General features: G+C 39.5%; 3 protein-coding genes and 1 pseudogene across 3 annotated transcripts; 3 read left to right on the plus strand and 1 right to left on the minus strand.

Moving 5' to 3' along the window:
• The first annotated feature begins 1,905 nt into the window (after positions 1-1,905).
• On the plus strand, positions 1,906-3,809 carry LOC141837683 (myb family transcription factor MOF1-like). Its single transcript, XM_074725054.1, has 6 exons — positions 1,906-2,032; positions 2,152-2,228; positions 2,319-2,355; positions 2,691-2,841; positions 3,028-3,304; positions 3,502-3,809. Exons 1-6 carry the CDS (start codon positions 1,906-1,908, stop codon positions 3,778-3,780), a joined length of 948 nt encoding a protein of 315 aa, XP_074581155.1. The 3' UTR covers positions 3,781-3,809.
• Positions 3,810-4,882: 1,073 nt separating this feature from the next.
• Positions 4,883-5,936, plus strand: LOC141837664 (protein VACUOLELESS GAMETOPHYTES-like). The gene is made up of 2 exons (XM_074725032.1): positions 4,883-5,731; positions 5,860-5,936. Exons 1-2 carry the CDS (start codon positions 4,883-4,885, stop codon positions 5,926-5,928), a joined length of 918 nt encoding a protein of 305 aa, XP_074581133.1. The 3' UTR covers positions 5,929-5,936.
• A 2,049-nt stretch (positions 5,937-7,985) lies between these two features.
• On the plus strand, positions 7,986-10,223 carry LOC141839880 (uncharacterized). Its single transcript, XM_074727729.1, has one exon. It carries the CDS (start codon positions 8,004-8,006, stop codon positions 9,996-9,998), a length of 1,995 nt encoding a protein of 664 aa, XP_074583830.1. The 5' UTR covers positions 7,986-8,003; the 3' UTR covers positions 9,999-10,223.
• A 444-nt stretch (positions 10,224-10,667) lies between these two features.
• Positions 10,668-16,795, minus strand: LOC141839612 (PH, RCC1 and FYVE domains-containing protein 1-like; annotated as a pseudogene).
• Positions 16,796-20,152: the final 3,357 nt, after the last annotated feature.

The following is a 20,152-nucleotide window of genomic DNA, read 5'->3' on the forward strand; positions in this document are numbered from 1 at the left end:
GATAAGCTTGCTTGCTGTATTGGGATTGGATGGAGATCATGCATGCATGGTCCCTTCTTCTTAGTATTATTATTATTATTATCAAGGATTTTTAATTAATGGCTTTGCATGGATAGAACAAATTATACAATTATTAGTTAAACTGATAATATATATGGTCCCTTTTTATTAGATTTCATAGTCCTCTCTAAAGAATAGGCTTGGAGCAGCTTCTGCAGTCCTACAAATAAAGCTTCTTGCATGGTAGACTTTAAGGCAATAGCTATGCTTTGATCAAGACACAGCACTGTAATTTTAAATATTAATTCTTATGTGTTTTTATTATAGATAGGAATAACAATTGATTGAGAAATTGCTAAAGAATGAATGTTTAGTGAGAAAGAGAAAATTGAGCTCCACATAGGAGTTTGGTTAAGATATATAAATAATTTGATCTTAAAACCAATTTTGATGCTTCATTAACAAATATTAATTTGGATAGGATAAGCATTAGCGCACATCAAATATTGAAGTAAAAAATATGATCATTTTTTAAAAATATATATATAACGTATACACGAAATTAATGAGCCATTTTCCTCAATTGTCCATTACTAACCCACAAAACAAAATCTGATTTTTGTTTTTCAGAAAAAATAAATATTATCCATATAAAAGTTGTTTTTATTATTAAAAACATTTTTAATTGGGCTATTTTTAGAGTAAATATAAATATAATAATAAATATACCTCAACCTCAACTACACGGAAAAGAAGGATGATGGACGAAATTGTTGTGCTGCCCAATGAGAGAAAGACAGTAGTAGTTCAGTACTTGTTGCACTGTAGTCTACTTCAAACTCTTTTACTTAATTAGCTTGCTCCCCATCCCTATCTACTGTTCCTACGATGGAGAGGCACGAAGAATCTTTATGCAATAGCAACAGTGCGATATATATAGAGAGAGATAGAGACTGTTCATTCGACTTTAATTGCGATTTTCAAAATCATCCAAATCTACTTTTCCTCCCCAATTAATTCCAAATTCTACGAGCCGCCATGCATGCATCCTTTATTTCACCTTGGATTAGTTGCAGTGCAGATATCAACAACTGTAATTTTCAAAGGGTTTGGTTACCAGCGCTGTCGATTGATTTGATAGGCCGGCCATTAATTAGCTCGACCCTCTCCCACAAGGAAACATCACATTGAGCACTGTTCGTGTATGTTGAGGACCGACCACCATTGTTAAGGCAGTTTTTTTACATTTTCAAGAAACTATTAAGTGACAGAGGAATGATGTGCAGTTTTACTGTGTTTCCAAACATCCACAGAAATCGGAAGGAGTGGTACAATCTCAGACTAAGCGAGCGTTCACAAGCTAAGAGTCGACCAATTTTGGAACCCAAGCAGCTCGATCAATCTCGAGGTATCGATGGTGCCACTAGCCATGCAACTTTAAAGAGTTGTTTTCACCGAGAATTAATTATAAGGCAGTGGGAGAGAGAGGAGAACAGGGAAAGGGAAGGGGGTTCTCTACTGGTTCAGTCTCTGGTCATTAATACCGTGGTTTCTTCTTGCACACTGCGCGTTGCATTAATTCTCGAAAGTCCCGACCCGATTTATATTTATCGCCCCCATGCAAACTACCTCATACGTAGACTACTACAACGCCTCCGATACGCTGCAGGGCGTAGACTTCGAACCATTTAATTTATTAGACTCCAAAGAGAGAGAGCGAGAGGACTGTGCCTATGCCCTTTTGTAGTGGATTGTGATAGATTGGCGAAGAGGACGCCAAAAAGTTGGGCCTCGTTCTTTCCTCTCAGATCCTATTATTATATTTTTTCTTGTTGGGGGCGACGGGCGAGCAAAGCAGTCATTAAGCAGAGCAAAGCAGATCGACGAGAGGAGGGACGCAGAAAGATGGGGAATTGTGGGAAGAATGGAGCCGTGAGACAGTACATTAGATCGAAGGTCCCTCGCCTGAAATGGACGCCGGAGCTCCACCACTCCTTCCTCCATGCCGTCAGGAGTCTTGGAGGCCATGACAGTATGCACACACACATATATATATACATATACATATATGTTCATGTTTAATCGGCCTCATCTTTGATTCTATGTTCGTTAATTAAATCTGTGTGTTCGCTGTTTAATTTCACTGATAAGAGGCAACACCGAAGCTTGTGCTCCAGTTGATGGATGTCAAAGGACTCACTATTTCCCATGTCAAGAGTCACCTTCAGGTTTGGATATCTAATCCTTTCTAGCTTCTTCTCGTTCTTCACTATCTTCTTCCACGCCTGTTCATGATTCGTTGATGTGGCTTTCATCAGATGTATAGAAGCATGAGGAATGACATAGGGAAAAGAGGTAAATATTTCTTATGGATTTCTTCATCGTGATGTTAATCCAGTAAGCATAAAGAGATTAATTAGCCTGTACAAAAACAAGACTTTTTTTGTTTTCTGGAGACCAAAGCAATATAAAAAGATCAGAAAGGCATGCCTTTTTAATTAATGGGATATAGATAACTTTTAATTTCCACTTTTTTTTTTGTTTTTGTTTTTGTTTCGTCGGTTTCCTAGTTGCTTCTTGTTTGCTTCATTGCTCTTTTTCTTTGCTTTAGAGCTTTTGACAGATGCATGAAATCTGAACATATAAGGAAGGCATAATCCTCTAATTACATATGCACACCTTCTCAACAGATTTGCATGAGAAGAAGCACTCAAATAAAGGCATCAATGATGAAGGTTCTGATGAGGCAGATGGGAGTGGCTCTTTCTACCCCTCAATCACCACAAAGGAGTTCAAGTCCCAGTCCTTGTACTCTCCTCCCTCTCTTCTCCCTCTGAAAAGGTAAAATACCACCAAGCTTTCATCTCCCTTAAAGCAGCATGCATCAGTCACAATATTATATATCCCACACACATGCATGAAGACAACTCCCAAGTCTGTTCCCAGCGCAACCTTTAATATAACTCAATCTCTCTTTTTTTGCTTATAACCCTTTTCCACCATTCTTTACGCTTATTAAATTCACAGGAGCAGCCCCAAAAGTGGTGAATGCAGAGCGCAATTCTGTGAGTGTGAGGTGGCAGCTGCAGAAGCAGTCACTTCCCAGTACCACTGCGTTGGTGGTGATAATTACAAGCAAGGGGGAAAGGGAATAAAGGGGAATGGAATTGCAGGGCTAAGCTGGCAAAGAGATTGTGATGAGCAGAGTCGGAGAAAGGACTTGGCCATGTCAGAAGCTCATCGCTATCATCCTTCCAACCTCAAAGTTCTTGGGGTTGTGCTTCAAGAATCTGAACCTTTTAAGGTAAGTCTAAAAAGTGAAAGAGATCTCTTTCTCCCCCTATAAAGCTTCTACATCTCTTTACTTCTCTGATTTCCTCACAGCTTTATTATTGCTCTAATCAATGGGACTGTGATTGATTATGTTCGACGGAACTAAAATTAAATCACCACATTCGCAATTAATCTTCTGTAGTTTAATTTGTTTCATCGAATTAGCAGGCCACCTTACTGCATCACGAATATAATATTGCACCTGCAAAAATGTCAATGTCAAAGGAGAGTGATCATGAATTGGACATGAAGGACTGCTCTTTGTCTCTCTCATTGTCGCTGCATCCATCTCAGTCTCAGAAGAAGGATTCATTAATCTCCAGGGAAGGAAGTTGTGGAGTGATCTCTAGTTCTTCAGGGAGAAAAAATGCCAGCAGTGGCCATTCCTGTTGCAGGTGCAGGCACAGAATAAATTTGGAGCTCTCTATGTCCATCTTTGGATCTTAAATTATATGATATGCACGCATGTAATTTCTATGTCGTCACTTGTTTTTTTGTTTTGTTTTTCTTTTATATGTGAATCATTTCTTCTTAATCTGGCCACAGTTGATGTTTAATGTGCCACAACTCATCGATGAAGTAGATTTAGTAGCTAATCAATAAATTGCTACAGTTAAAACATTGTCGCAAGTTAGATAGAGTTAGTTAATTGGTTAAGGTTTAGTTTGTTGCTGGTGGAGTTGGTCAACAAAGGTGCCTGAAAATTCTAACAAGAACCTTTTTCCTTTATTTTTCCTTTTCTTTTTCTTTCCTTTGTCTTTTCATTTTCATTTTTGGGGTCACCAAGAACTTTTATTTTCTTTTGTGAAAGAAACTTTCGTGAGGAAAAACTAGCAAGGCCTATGTGAATTGACATAGTTATTTTATAATGGCACGTGTTTTACTCTTTATTTAGTGAAGTTTTCTCCTTAATTAGTTTATTTATTATTATGAATTTAGGAATTCTGCTGTGCCTAATCATTACTATAATAATTAATCGGGTTGGCAATGCAGGAGGCTGTAAATTCTTGGGCCGGTTCTAGTGATCTTTCGCAGTTGGGTCAGCTCATATGAGGAGGCCCATGGCCTAATAACATCATGGACCAATCTTTGCATAAATCTTTGACCAAATCGTATTTTCATACATGATAGTTGGATATGGGTCCTAATTATATATTGTGAATTTTTAGTTCATTGCGACGTTGTCGGACATCGACATTGATCATTTTGTTAATGCAACACTTTTTTATCCAGGGACAAACTATTGATATAAAGTCAACCGACGACCTTTCCCTGACTACGTATACTTCGTTGTACTATTCCCTCCTGTTACTCTCGAACCCAGCTAAGTCAACACATCTTAGAGGCGACCTTTGCGCATCCATTCAAGTAATCTCGAAAGGACACAAGATTAATCGTCAAGTCGTCGGTTCCTATCCTATTTGTTGCCCAAGTCAACAAACTGAAAGCCAAGATTTATTTCAGTAGTTGACTTCAGAATTCGCAGTCAACGAATGCGGACTATAAATCGGCATTGCATTCGTAGGATGAGAAAACAGAGTTGAAGCAGATGGAAAGAGAGAACCGAGAAGATAACACAATCTACCATCACTACCACCTCCACCCCCTCAAGCTCACGGATGTAGACCAGGCGGTCAGTTTTTGCTGCGGATGTCGGAGAGCCTGTTCCGGCAAAGCCTACAAGTGCAACTCGTGCGACTTTCTCTTAGACACCACCTGCGCACGGCTGCCCCAAAAGCTCCGCCACCCTGCCCACCCCGCCCACCTCCTCACCCTCCGCTTCCTCCCCAATTACGCCAGCGGCAGCTTCCTCTGCGACGCCTGCGGCCACGACGGCGACTCGTTCTGCTACAACTGCTCCCAATGCGATTTCGACCTCCACCTCCCCTGTGCCGCCGTCCCTCGGAAGCTCCGCCATAAGTCCCACTCCCACCCTCTCGACCTCGTCACCGACTACAAGGGCCCTACGGCCGTCGCCAATTACTACGTCTGCGATCTCTGCCAGGGTGAACTCGACGCCGCGTCTCAGTGGTTCTACGTCTGCAGAGCCTGCGACTTCGGCGGCCACGTCGTCTGCTTCGTGTCCGACGACGTCCACGCGCCGAATAAGATAGCCAAAGGATCACAAACTGCGCATGCGAATATGGGGCAGCAACTGTTGGATCTCCAGCTGCAGATGCAGGCGAGTATGATGGCCGCCGACACCATGGTTCAAGGAGCCAGAGCCATTGCCAATCTGGCTCCAGACTCCGGAGCTTATCAGTACAGCTACTACGACGCTGGGCCACTTCCGAGCCAGTACGCTGCCATGGCCAACTCCATGATCATGAACAATTTGGCTTTATTGTCCATCAACAACGCTGCAAATTCTAGAGCTGCAACCGAACCCCAGTCAAGTGTATGCATCTTTGCACAAATTAACCTCGTTATTTCTAGATATATTGCGCCTGAGATTTACTTGTTCTTGCATTCTGTTTGTATTATCGGAGGAATCTTTTAATGAAATTATACTTTCACTGCTTATAGGGAACGGATGAAGAGGAACAACTAAGAAGATCAGCTTTCAAGGACTTTGGCAGGGATCAAAATAAGTAGATATTTGCTAAATGGTTGAAATTTATTTGTCTGAACATTAAAAAAATCATATTACTAATCTTTTGATGTGTAAATTATGTTGAATGTTCTGTTCGTGTTTTAGTTGAAGATTGGGACGATGAATCGGGGAGAGAAGCAGATGAGAAATGATTAATAACTAGAGGACGAAATAAGCAGGCGTGAGAGAATGGAACATATTTATGAAGTAAACTGGACATTTATTTCGCAGCACTAGTTATTTCGAGATACTTGTTATTATATACCTTTGGCTGTAGAATAAATCCTAAATATAATATTAAAAAATCTTATCCTATGTTGTTGTTACATTTGGCCTACAAATCTCATTTGATCTAAAGTTTTTTAAATATTTCATATTTTCCAAATTCTAATTTCTTGAGAAACGCAGCTCTGTCTCACTCTCACACTCTTCTACAGTTCGAGAGGTCATCTGTTCCTCCATTTCGATCTCTTTCTTCTAAAAAGTTACAAAGTATTCAAACCAAAATGATATGATCGCTTATTGAATCCACAAACTCTTTTCCACTGATAGAAAAGCAAGCGGAAGCGATCGTTGAATGGCTAGAATACAGATACACACAAAAGATCATGCACAACGAGAGTTACAGATATACCCACACCACAAGATCGCAACATGCAGTGACGTCGACGTTGTTAACAAATTTTTAGAACGATCAATTAATCCTCATCAAACATAAATTATAATCTTTCAAACTTCAGGATAAATTTTAAAGCTGCAGCATGAATTTTTGCCATCGATCCTCTTTGATCAAGCATGCTTTCTTTAATTCCTTTCTGAAAATTTAGCTATTTCTGAAAAAAGAAATTGATTGTTATTCGACAAGGATGTCACTGTAAGAGAGCTTAATATATCAGGCTTTCCTAAACTCAATAAGCATGATAAATACTTAAGATTATATTTCTCTAAGTTCAATAAATATGACGAATAACTAAATGTACCTTCAACTATTAATATCTCAAAAAGGACCGAGTTAATCTAAAATATTATGATAAATCATGATAATATTTTTTCCATATTAGAAGAAATCATAATGAAAATTTTTTATATCAAGAGAAATCAAAATTTTTATCCATTATAATAAGATTATATCTATTTAAAAATTTATAATTATGTATATCCAAATAAATTTTTTATTTAATTATATATAATTAAATATAAATTATAATCTACTTTATAATAATATTTAAGATTTTTAAATATTTATCTGATTAAGTATCAAAAAATTTAATATCATCATCAGTACTGCATTATAATATAATATTTAAAATAATTAAATATTTATCTAACAGTCACAACTAATAAAGTTGTTGAGGCCTAAAATTTCTTTACATAAATTGGATCGAGAGTCAACTCTACGTCGTGATCCATTAGTTTGTAGCTAACATTTCATGCAAGTTGCTTAGACTACGTGCCTTCGAAGTAACGTGCCTAACACTCTCTCTATATCTCTAGCTTTTCCCAATTTTTTCAGAAAATAAAATAAAATAAAAATAATTAATATTATTTTTAAAACTGATTAGAGATGAATAATATAAATAAATATATATTTTAAATATTTTAATTTTTTATTTTTCTAGTATTTGGTTTAGTAACATTGAATTGGTCTTGGAGATATAATAATCGATACAGTAGTTCATGATATCTAGATACTGTTCTAAGGAGTTGAATATTGGGCAGCTAGCTGCTAGTTCATGATACTAAGATATGGATTTAACCTTTTTTTTAGTGAATTTATTAATCTATCAAAATAGGGAACTAATCAATTAGAATGGAATATAGATTTAAGTGGAAGTGTCATCGTCGTGGACCAATTATATGCAGAAAAGTCAAACTGCCAGCTAAGATATGAAACATAAATCCCATAGATTACGGCGAATCCACAAGCGGCTACGATTGATGTCAACCCATCCACATTTGTAAACCATTTCATTGGTTGACTTTAACTGGGTCAATGCCCCTCCATCGTTACTTATACCATACCAAAGAACAAGGTTAAGCCAGCTTCCCAGTTCTAACTTATCGATTGTAGTCGACCATGGGAAGGCTGGGCGGTGGCAGCGATTCTCCGAGGACCAACCGCGCCGCAGCGGCATCCGGTGACGATCCATGGGTCACCCACTTCAGCCACCCTCACCACCTACAGCTCACGCCGCCGGACCCATCGCAGCCGCCGCCCATATGCGCCGGTTGCGACTCCCGCGTCTTAGGCAGCGCTTACTACTTCTGCGAGCCGTGTAACTACGCGCTAGATGTCTCCTGCGTCCAGATGCCTCGGCGGATCCGTCACCCGTCGCACAAGGACTCTATGAACATCGTTGTCGGCGACGCCGTGTCAAGCTGCCGAGCGTGCGGCCGAGGAAGCAGCGGATTCGTGTTCCTGTGCGAACCTTGCGGCTACCAAGTGCACTGCCAGTGCGCTGCGAAGCAGCTCACGGTGAAGCACCGGGCGCACCAGCACGCGCTCCACCTCGTCTTCTCCCCGCCGTACGAGGAGAAGGTGTTCTCTTGTGACGTGTGTCGTGGCGCCGGGACGGACCACTGGCTATATCGCTGTGCGGCATGCGATTTCGATATTCATATCGAGTGTGCCACGTCCACACCGAAGCCGGCGGGAAATCTGCAAACAGCGACTAGTTCACGGCAAACAGAGCAGAGAGCTCGGCCACGAGGACGACAGCGATCGCATCCTGGAGATGGTAGCGAAAGCAGCAGCGACTCGAGTAGAGATCAAGATGGAGGAGACGACGGTGCATTAAATTTCGCGCCTGATCAGACTCAATCCCGGCCACCGTCGACACGGCCTCCGAGTCGACTGGGGCCACCCGGTCGTGGGAGACAGACTCAGAGATCCCTAGAGCCACCTGCTCCACTGCCGGTGGCGCCCCAACGGTCATCTGCACCGCGGAAACGGGCTTCCCAGCCGCAAGTAGGAGATGGCAGTGACAGCGGCAGTGAATCGAGTGAAGATCGAGATGGAGAAGACAAGGGTACACAGCAGACTCTGGCCCAGCCTCAGACTCAGTCGGGGCAGCGTGGACGCGGGAGACAACAACAGGGATCTCAACAGCCACCTGCGCCACTTCCAGGGGCACCGCAACGGCCATCTGCACCACGGCAACGGGCTTCCTCGTCGCAAGCTGGAGATGGCAGCGACAGCAGCAGCGAATCGTGTGGAGATCAAGATGGAGAAAACAACGAAGCGGCCCAGCAGACTCTGCCCCGGTCTCGGACTAAGTCGGGGGATCGTGGCCTTCGGAGAAAACAACAGGGATCACAGCAACCATGTGCGCCACTGCAACCGGCCCCTCCACGGGAATCGCCACCAGTACGGCCGCAACAAGCACCATCGCCGCCCATGGGGCTTCTAAGTCCTCAGCGGCCGCTGGGGCAGTCTCCTCTGCCTCGGCCTTGGCAGCCGCAACAACCACAAGCACCATCACCAGCCAATGGGCTTCTACGCCCACCACGACCAATGGGGCAATCTCCTCCGCCTCAATCTCCGTGGCAACAGCAACAACCACAAGTATCATTGCCGCTGCTGGGCCTTCTAAATCCACCACAGCAGCGGCGGCAGCCTTTACCGTCACAGCCTCAGCAGCAACCACAACAGCAACCTCAGACAAATGCAACAGGAGATGACAATTGTTCTTGTGGCGATCGCTACAACTGCACTTGCAAAGATGGAAACAGAAATCAAGGAAATGGCCATGGCGATTGTGCCTGTGGCGATCGCTACAACTGCACTTGTGGAGATGGAAATAGAGATCAAGGAGATGGAAATGACAATTGTGCCTGTGGCAATAGATACAACTGCACCTGTCAAGATGGAAATGGAGGCGCCGATGATCGATTACACTCAATGCCGAATCAAGATGGAGGTGCAGGCCATAGATCAAACTATTATGAGGAAAATGTGGAGGTAGATTATTCCTTCGATTATCATGGAGCAGATGGATCAAGCGTAACGGTGGATTATTCGTGTGAAGTAACGGAGGATTGCTATGTACACGATGACTCGTACAATTTCTAGTTCGGTCAATGTCTGCAACAGGCGTGCTCGGTGATCAGAACTGGAAGACAAGTTCCCTGAAGTTATTAAAGTGAAACTCTGAATCTCTTGTTTGACATTTTGCGCGTTCTTGTTGATTTTTAATTTTTGTTATTTTTCTTTTCATGTGTTCTTAGTTGGATCTTGAGCAATATATGTAAGCAGTATTTGTTGACTCTGAATAAGTGCATCGTGATTAGGAGATTAGTCTATCTTGTTCTAGCAAGTGCCGTGGCCTCACATCCAAGCCATCCTCTCTTTCTAGGTACTTCGTACTGGAATTTTAAAGAAAATTCAATATATGTGTGTGTATATATATATATATATATATTTCGTTACTCGACATTACTTTTTAAAAAATATTTTGAATGTAGCGTTGACTCTGTACTTTTTCAGTTTGGCGATTTGGCATTTCCGTAAGTCTGAACATTTGAAGTCATCATCGCATTGATATCATGAACTGAGGCCAATCCTACGCCCTTGGTTTCGACAGATTGTGATACAGTGTTTTGGCACAAGCTAACAATATTCAGTAATCCAAATTGTAAGAAAGAAAGTAGTACTGGTCACAGCATCTATAGAACTTCAAATAAAATACTTCAAGTTTAAATTATTCTTTACAATTAAGAAGATATTAGGACATCACCCAATCTTTACATACTTCACCCATGTGTAAATCGCCAACAATCTTAAATTATTCTTTACAATACAAAGGTACCTGATTTGATCAGCTCTGGGAATCAATATAGTCATAGAGCAAGTTTATCACGATCAACAAGAACAGCTCTCAATAAAGAAACTATTGACAATCCACCCTTCAAAGTTTCACTACTCTTTCCTTCGGCTTCCACTGACTTATAGGTTTGGCTTCTAAATCTCCATAAAGCCATTTACATAATTTTGACAAACTGTTTCTGTTTCTAAATCTCCATAAACCTATGGCATTTCACCGTTTAAAGGAGAGCTGTCCATTTGAATTTTTTGTTGCGGCTATCTGCTTAATGTCATTGTTAGTTTTGTTGTTCCATATGTTCACTAACAACCACATCTCAGTTTCATGTCAACTATTTGTCTGTCTTACTTCAAGGTGGCGTAACAATTTTCTCGATGTTGTACTTTGAATATATTCTCCTCTGATTCTCCTCCCACCATACCTCAGCTTCCTTCTCGCCGAAATGCTTCCGACTGTTAACATGACATCAAGATTAGTCATCATTGGCATTCTGTTGCTTATAACTTCATTCATGAATAACTTTATCATTTATTATTTTTATGTATTCAAAAATTGAGTAAATAGATAGTACAGCAATTGTGCAAGCATGAATCCATAATTATATAGTAATAGGATTATGGAACTGTGGCTTACCTAAATCGTACTCTCTTGAGGCCCTTGTGGCCACTAGGCAAAGTGATGAAAGTAATATACACGCCAACTTCAACTTGCTCCACGCTTTCATTCTTCAATTCATTAGTTCTGTAAATTTTTGCATTTCCCCTAGCTGTGGGTGTATCATTTGATGTGCCTGTGTAAGCTTGATTCTTGGATCTCTGGTTTAGGTTAGTAAGCTGGTGACCAGAACCAGAAACCAGCTGGTCATCTTTAGGATTCAAACACTTAGTTTGCATAGGGTGACACATTTCGATCACATCAGTGGAGGATCCAATATGACTCATCCGTTTTCTTGCTGGGAGTTTCTCAGTCGAAGCATTCAACTGTTCCAAAACTAAACCCATGTTAGATGCTTTTTACAGCTAAAAACACATTGGACTAAAATGGCTATCACAAAACGAAAGTTGATCCTTCATTCACTAGCGCATTGGCACATTGAAGCAGAAGGTATAAAATTTGACCATAACTATGCATAATCTACTTCCAAGAAGTATAATTTGAGTACTTAGTGGTGTCACCACTCTCACTTTCTACTGCAGGTTATGAGCTAAAACAACATGAGTTAAAGTGAAACACATAGCAGAGTTAAACGTGAATACCCATACCTGACTAGTTAGAATTTTGATTACGGCGTTTGCTGCTTCACATTTCTCAGCTTCATCCTTGGCTAGCAACCAGTTCTCCTCAATTTTGCATTTATAAAGTTGGAGTTTCTGACTTCTGCTCTGGCATTTTTGGGTTAGAGATTTTGCCTAATCAAATAAAATTCCATATTAATTAATAACTATCCTTTTTGACAAAAATATGACGGGAAATGAGATTAAAATGCACACACAATTAACATATGAATGTAATAAATCCACAATGATTTAACAGGCAATTAAATAGATAGCGGCTAGAAACTGTACCTCATTTTGCAATCGATGTAGTTCTTCTTTCAGAATCTTATCCACATTATCTAATTCATGCTTCAAGCTGCCAGCTTTGGATAGTACATTGTTCATCTCCAGCATAGAATTCTGTGAACAAGCGCCGAGAATATCAGAGATCTCCTGTCCGGAAATAGGAACCACTTTCAAGGAACTCTCTCTAGCATGTTCAAGGAATTGCAGAGGGCATGGCACATGCCCCCATCTTCGAGCTGTTAAGGATTGTGTGTTGTGCTTATTTTTTTCTCTCTCGCATAGATTCTGCATTTGCTTCAATCAGTTTAGTTTCCTCAAGGGCTGACAATTTAGATAAAAATGGATTTTCTCTGGAGAGAGATGATTGCTCTTTCTTAACTTTTAGATCAGAGTATCCCTCCACTGTCAGTAGTAATGGCCTAGGAGTTGAAATCTCCATGTTTGTTCTAGGATCTGAAATCTTGTGTAGCTGTGTGAAGCATGCATCGCAAACCCGACACCTCTTGCATTTATTCGGCGCTAATGCTGCATTCATGGCTTTTTTACTGCTACATGAATGACAGAACATGAGACCACAATTGTAGCAATTATGTTTCTTTCTAGCAAACCCGAAAACCAATTTGCAACCAGTACATAGTGATTGGTCCTTGCTTGAGATAATTTTATGCAAACAAGTTACAGCTGTGAAATTGGAACCACAGTCTATGCTATCGACATGCCGATCTTCCAAGGATTCCACTAGTGTTGGAGAGTTTCTATCTTTATTATCACCTAATCCAAGTTGTCCATTTCCACCCTTTCCCCAAGTGTATACTTTTCCTTTTGTCGTCAGCACTGTCACATGAAATGAACCTGTAGATATCTCCTTAACAGACTCATTTCTAAGCAACCCTTCAACTCTAGTTATTGAAACATCCTCGGCTTGGGGATTTCCTAATTGTCCATGTACTGAGCTTCCAATAGTAAAAACTCTGCCAGTAATTGTAAGCGCTACAGTTAACATAATTCCACAGGAAACTTGCACAAAATCACAATCGACAAGGGAAGCAACGCATGTTGGCGTAAGTTTTCTGTTCTTATCAGCATGTCCAAGTCTCCCTTTATCATTGTCACCCCATGTAAATAGCTTGCCACCAGGAGAATTGCCTTTAACATGACCAACCACGATGTCCACGACAGCAGCCGTATGCCATGGTCCACATGCAACCGACTTTACTCGTGACCCTTTTAATGACTCAACTTCTTTGGGTTGACAGACACTCTTGGTATCACCATGACCAAGAACTCCAAATGTTCCATCACCATAAGTGAATAGCTGCCCAGAAGATGACACAATTGCTGTGTGCCATTCTCCACAAGCAATCCTTGATATAGATAAGCCATCTAAAGGACCAGATATCTTATGGGGAAACCAATGGCTTTTATGGCCTCTATCACCGGAAAGGTCAAGGCCATGGTTGCTGTCACCCCATGCGTATAGCTCTCCAGCATTTGTGATAGCAAAGGTGCACTGTGCCCCACAAACAACTTTATGCACACAGATTCCAGTTAGAGACTCCACAATTTTTGGACATGGAGCGTCCATAGTGACCTTATGCCCCAGTCTTCCACCATTTTCCACACCCCAACAAAAGACTTCCCCTTGTTTAGTAACTAAAGCAGCATTCCTGTCTCCGCAGGATATATTCCGCACATCCAGTGCTCGGGTTGAATCCAAAAGCTTTGGAACTGATGAGTCAATATCACCGCCTAACATACCTCCTGCTACTCCTTCTCCCCAGATGAAGACATCCTTCAACCCATCATTGACATAACTCTTGGGAGGTTCATGCTCAGACAAGATGAGCTTCGATTTTGAGAGTAATCTTTGTCTGCTACTCAGATTACCATCTGTTTTATCCTTCTCTGTGTAAGATACCACATGTGGAAGTCGAGGGAGTATTTTATCCAAATATGATTGTATATCTGACAAAGTTCTTTGTCTTGGTGAATAGAATTCATCTGATGATTTCAACATTCTATCTGACAAATGCTTGTCTAACAAAGACCGAGCAGGACTTCCATACAAACTGCGCACCTTCAAGAGAAAAATCAACTATGAAATTTTGCCACCTTAGCATAAGGGATGATAATAAATTAAGTCAGAGGTTTTATTTGATATGCTACCAAAGAGAAATTCAACACAAAAGTGAAACAGGCAAAGCTTGTCATGTTTGCAGCAAGGATAAGAGGACAGTACTGTCTAACCTTAGCTAATTTTGCTGAACCATGGATGAGCCCCGGCTTATGATTTGTTGTGATGTAGCCAACAGGGCTATTTACACAACTATGTGCCCATCTACTACTGCTTATGTTAGCCAAAGGTCTTGGTAGATGAGTTGATGAGACCAAGGCTGTCAAACCTAGATACCAAGAGTCAGCCTGTTCCTTGTCCGTGCATATCTAAGACATACAACAACAACGTCATTTAGCTAGCTGGGTACATGTTCAAAGAAAGATGAGCAATATATTATGCCAAAGAGAGAACTTTACAACAAGACTCAAGTGTGAGTCAATACCAAGTCAAGTGAACGTTGGCCATTTTCATATATAAGTGAAAATGATTGAAGTTTATTATCTATTTGATTCTGCCGAAGAAAATTTACCTGCGCATCAGTTTGATTTGAATCAGTTGTTACTGAGATGAAATAAGGAAGATCACAACAATTACTTGTATAAATATTTAGTTAAGGATACATACAGTTTGTTGTCCACGAACCAGTTTGGCGACAGCATTTAGATTCAAGTGTTTTTCCTTCTCCCCAGAATACCAAATCAAGCTCTTCTCATCCTATAAGTAAAGTTAAATATTTTGATGAATGACTTGCAAGAGTACTACATGCAGGTATACTTCTTTCTATACCAAAATAGCAAAATTAATAAAGTTATGTAAGAAACTAGAAGAACTTCAATTAAAACCTTCTCATACTGACTGTCATAGGTTTAAGATCACTATCTAAGCTGAACATTTCCAATAAATTCCAGCAATTTAAATTCTTGAGCAGTTTAACAGGTGTACTTTTAGTTTCTATATCATTATTACACCTAGCAACTATTAAGTTCTCTAACATATGTACTTCATGTTAGCAAAATTTTTAATTCACCAATCAAGAAACTACTGCATATTTATATTAAGTGATATTAAACCATTAACAACCAAAACTTAAGAATATTTTCTACATTATGTCCATTGACACAATCATGACATTCAGAAGAAAGAAAAAGAAGAGTAATAATGGTGATGGTGAAATAAAACAAGACTCTAATAGTGAAAAGTGACCATTTCAGAGATTATCCTTCCAGGACCCAGGGTTTCATCTGGCGATACAAAGTGAAACTCAAAAAGTGAATCTAAAGTTGTTACTTGTAAGTTGCAAGAGATGCCTTTGTTCCAAAGTGGGACCTGATGGAGAAAAGCTTTGATAGAAAACAAGCATGAAAAAGCTAAAGGTAGTTCCAAATTGTAGGATGGATTGCAAATACTCTCTTATTTTAATGAAAATAATGATGGCTGATTGCAAACTGAGTCCAAGAGTAACAGGAGGTTTAACTGAAAGCAAGGTTCATAATGCCCAAATTAATTGTAACCTTCATATCTTTGGTGCCTTTGATAATGTTCAGAAGGGGGGGACAAAGCAAAAAAAGGATAACAACTTGGCCATTCATTTGAGGAACAAACAAAAAAAATCTTCGCACATACTGTTGAGAGCCTGAAAGGCCGGAACTTGGGCTTCCCTCTCCTTCCACACTTCAGAAGATGAGCGCCTTTCTTCAAAGCTGTAATGGCCTGCTCAACAAAAAGAGGGAGAAGAGGCTCATTTCACAAAGAAAGAGGAAACAGTGAAACATTTAAGATACATACAACAGAAGAATTTAATTACGAAATCCGGAATCACAATACTTCAACCTTGATAAAAATTTTTTGGTAGAGAAGAAAGCAAATATCTAGTATAGATGAAATTGTCAGAGAAAAACTCCAAAAAGAATCTAAACGTTACTCATTTGCCGCACAGAGCTGGAATGTGTCTCGGCCACAATAAAAGGAGCATGAAATTCTCAGGCCACACCAAAATTACACGGGAAAAATGTGAACTGTGTCTGTCAACAAAAAGTGCACAAGTGCATCCACCACACGCTTTTCTTTTATGAAGACATGGATAGCTACTAGCTAGTGATTAATCAAAATAAAAACACCAGAAAACCCAGCTCATATGGTCTCCATGCATCCCCATACCTCATTCCAAAAACCATTTTATTCAATGAAAATAACAACAAATGTAAAACACATCAAAAAATATTTTTTTCCTCCAATACATATCAAGATTCATACCAGAAATATACATATGAAAAATAGTAGATAGATAGGAGGAGGAAGAGAGAATAGGAAAGCAAACCTGCTCAACCTCTCTGACCGAAGGGGTTCTTCTCTCAAAATTTTCACCCATTTCATCACACAGCTCCACCACACTCTGCTCACCGAACGCATAAAGAGGAAGAGAGAATAGATGAGACTGGGGAAGAGGAGGGACACATCACGCATTCGCAACAGAGGCAAAAGAAAAGGCAGTGGCGCAACAAGCAACGCTGCAACAGAGGTAGCAGCGTGTGTTTTAAGGGCTGTGGTCTTCCCCAGGAAAGAAAAAATAGTTATAGTGGGCGTACTAAAAGGGCGGAGGTGGCAAGATTGGGAAGAAGAGCCAGCGACAAGACCACCCTAGCAAACTACCAACTACAGAATCCTTTCTTTCACGCACCCAAGAAAGTGATGGAGAGGATTCCGAGCTGCGAACCGCTTTTTGCTGTGCCTTTTCCTTTAGCTTTGCTCTCCCAGCTCTGCCTCTGTTGGCTTGTTTCCCACAAAAACAAGGATTGAATCATGTTGATAAAGGACAAGAATCCAGGCTTGCCATTGCATCTCGCATGTACACCAGGCTGCTGCGCTCTTCCAGCCTTATGGACGGCTGCTGTCCTGCCACTACTGTTCTTCTCGGACTCGGTGAAAGTTTTATAGAACGGAGACGGGGAGGCGGATCGAAGAGGGCAACAGCGGCGGTTCAAGCAAGCTAAGGAAGAGAAGCGAGGCGAGGCGAGGCGAGGAAGGAAACAAGAAGCAGTGGGGGAAGGGAAGCACGTGTGCTCGTTGGGTGATGGCGTCTGCATGCGGCAGGCACGCACATCCAACCCACTCCATGGACGTTGCGTTGTATGCTTCTGTCGTTTCCTATTCCTCCTCCTTGGAGTAATCATTTGGCTTCTTCTATTAAAAATCCAGCTTCTTAATTCAATTAAATTTGGTGAATGTTTTCAAATTAAATTTGGTGAATGTTTTCAAATTAAATTTGGAATCAAGGCATCTCTGTCGGTTCCAAGCATTTTCAGCTAAAATTGTAGATCAACAAATCAGAAACGGATGGTAAAAACTAAAAATTGATTATTTTTTTTTTAAATCTCAAATTTTGTATACGCCTCAGCCATTTCATTTTTTTGGAGAACATGGGTGTCTGATAAGACCGAACCCTTTTATGTCTTTTGTCTTAATAAGTAGCCATTTGCTGTAGATGTTTGGACGCTTCTGCTCTGGACTGTGGTGCGATGCACGCTAGGCCCTTTTCTTTTATTATTATTATTTTACGTTTGGTGTTTAAAAATATTATGTACAATTTAGAGGAACAAATTTTATTTAGCCGGATACAAATTCAACCCAAGAGAATGATCTAAACTTTAATTTAAAATTAGCATCCATCTCTATAGATTTATGGAAATTAATATGTTGAATTTCATTTTATAATTAAGATATAGCTAGGGACAATGGCTACCATTGTGAATGTCAACAAAGGAAAGGAGGGGAGGGAGGTAGACGGTCGGTGGTGTTTTAAATAATTTAGATTAAAAAAAGAACGTTTTAAATTTCTACTTATGCGACACAAAGCATCCTTTTTTTTATGTTTATGTTATTTCTATTTTTACCAACTGTCGAGTGTAGTCGAATCGATGAGGCCTAAGCGCTTACAGAAAATCAAAATATGTCACATCGATTAGCAACCATTAATTTGTTATGTTTTTAACGTCAGACTTCATAATTGGCTGGAGGAAAACATTAATTAAATACTCTAATCAAATTAATTTTTAAAAAAAATTGACAAGAAAGATTCCATCGATTGAATTAATGATGAGCTTGGGCGAATTATATATAAACCCGTTCGATGAGCCGTGATTTGTTCTGTTGCTGTTGCTGTGAGTTTGATTAGCTTGTTAATTGAGTCCACATGCCATGCCTTCCCATCCCTAAACCCATCACATGACTTGACGACTAATTACACCAGCCACGCAATTTTGTGACAGCTACGGCTGCTAGCTAGCTAATTAATTAATTAATAATTAACTCCGATCCAACCGACCACCATTGGCTTGAATTATATTCCTCCATCCACGTAAAAATGGAAAAATGAATAAAGTTAATTAGTTTCACGCGTTGAGGCTCGATCGCAAACAAAAGCAATGAAAAAGATTGAAACGATCCCAGTTCTGAATATATCATACAAACAAATCGGGCGAGTCCGATCCAGTTGAGTTTTCTAACTTTTGAGTTTTGATTGGTACCTTCTCTGTGTCTTGTATTTCCTATTTGCTTGTATCATATCAACTGAAAAGACTAGATAAATAGTTGTGATTTTGTGTATGTGTGTGTGTTTTTTAGAAAATTATCGTTTAGTGGCTAGGCGGTTTAACTTGGATTTTATTACATTTTTTTTCTTATTATTATATTTTTGGAATAAATTTGACTCGAAGGGTTTTTCGTTTTCAATATTTAGTCTTAAATGCCTTTAAATACTGGTCAGATGATCTTAATTAATCGGCTTTCTTGAATCATTATTTCATTGTCTCTGATTCAATCGATCGATCGGATAAAGTTGACAGCTGTTTCTTTTAGCATCATTTATTAAAAACTGTCTCTTCGAACTGTCCACATGTACTTAGTGGGTGGAGTGGACCGGACCGGAGTTTTCATCTATATATGATCTTCATGGAATTACAAAAGCGCACAGACACCACGTTCTTAGAAAATGAATTATTGTTAATAAAGAACAGAAATTAGTACATGTCACTTCTAACAATAAAAAAAAAAATTTTAGAATTTTTTACCGTGGTTTATTACACATATATCGCACTCCTTTATAGATACATATATATTAATCCATCCATGAAATTAAAGCTTAATTATATATATTAAATTTTTACTAACAATTATGTCAAGCTTAATAAAAAATAAAAATATTATAAAAAAATCATGATTATATTTATTGAGTAAAACTTCTGAGAGATTATATATATTTAAAGTGATATTGATATATATATTTAAACGATTAATAAATATTAATAAAACTTTAAACGATTGATAAAAATGTTATAGTCAGGAATAAGACTTTATTATTGCTATATATAGTACGTTTGGTCTCATCCAAATACCCCAAATTGCTATAGTTATTCCATAGACTAGTACATATACATCCGATAGAAGGGATTGATTGCATGAGTGAAAAGCCAAAACTAATAGCAAACCAACGCACGCAATTCCCGTGTCGGATTGGTAATTAATTCACAATTGAATTAAATCGTGTCGTGTTAATTAACTGAAACTCACAATATAGTCGAACGGAAGCAATTAACAGGACAGCGATTGATTAAAAGAAATCTAAAATTAATTAATTGGGGGCAGCGATTATATTGACACGTGATGGAAGAAACAATTGTGAAGGACCAAAAACCTCACTGTTTTTTTTTTTTTTTTTTTTTTCTAGCTA

Source organism: Curcuma longa, chromosome 11, assembly GCF_044706935.1.
Source record: "Curcuma longa cultivar G26 ecotype Majalengka, Jawa Barat chromosome 11, ITB_CL_G26_1.1, whole genome shotgun sequence".
NCBI classification, from domain to species: Eukaryota; Viridiplantae; Streptophyta; class Magnoliopsida; order Zingiberales; family Zingiberaceae; genus Curcuma; species Curcuma longa.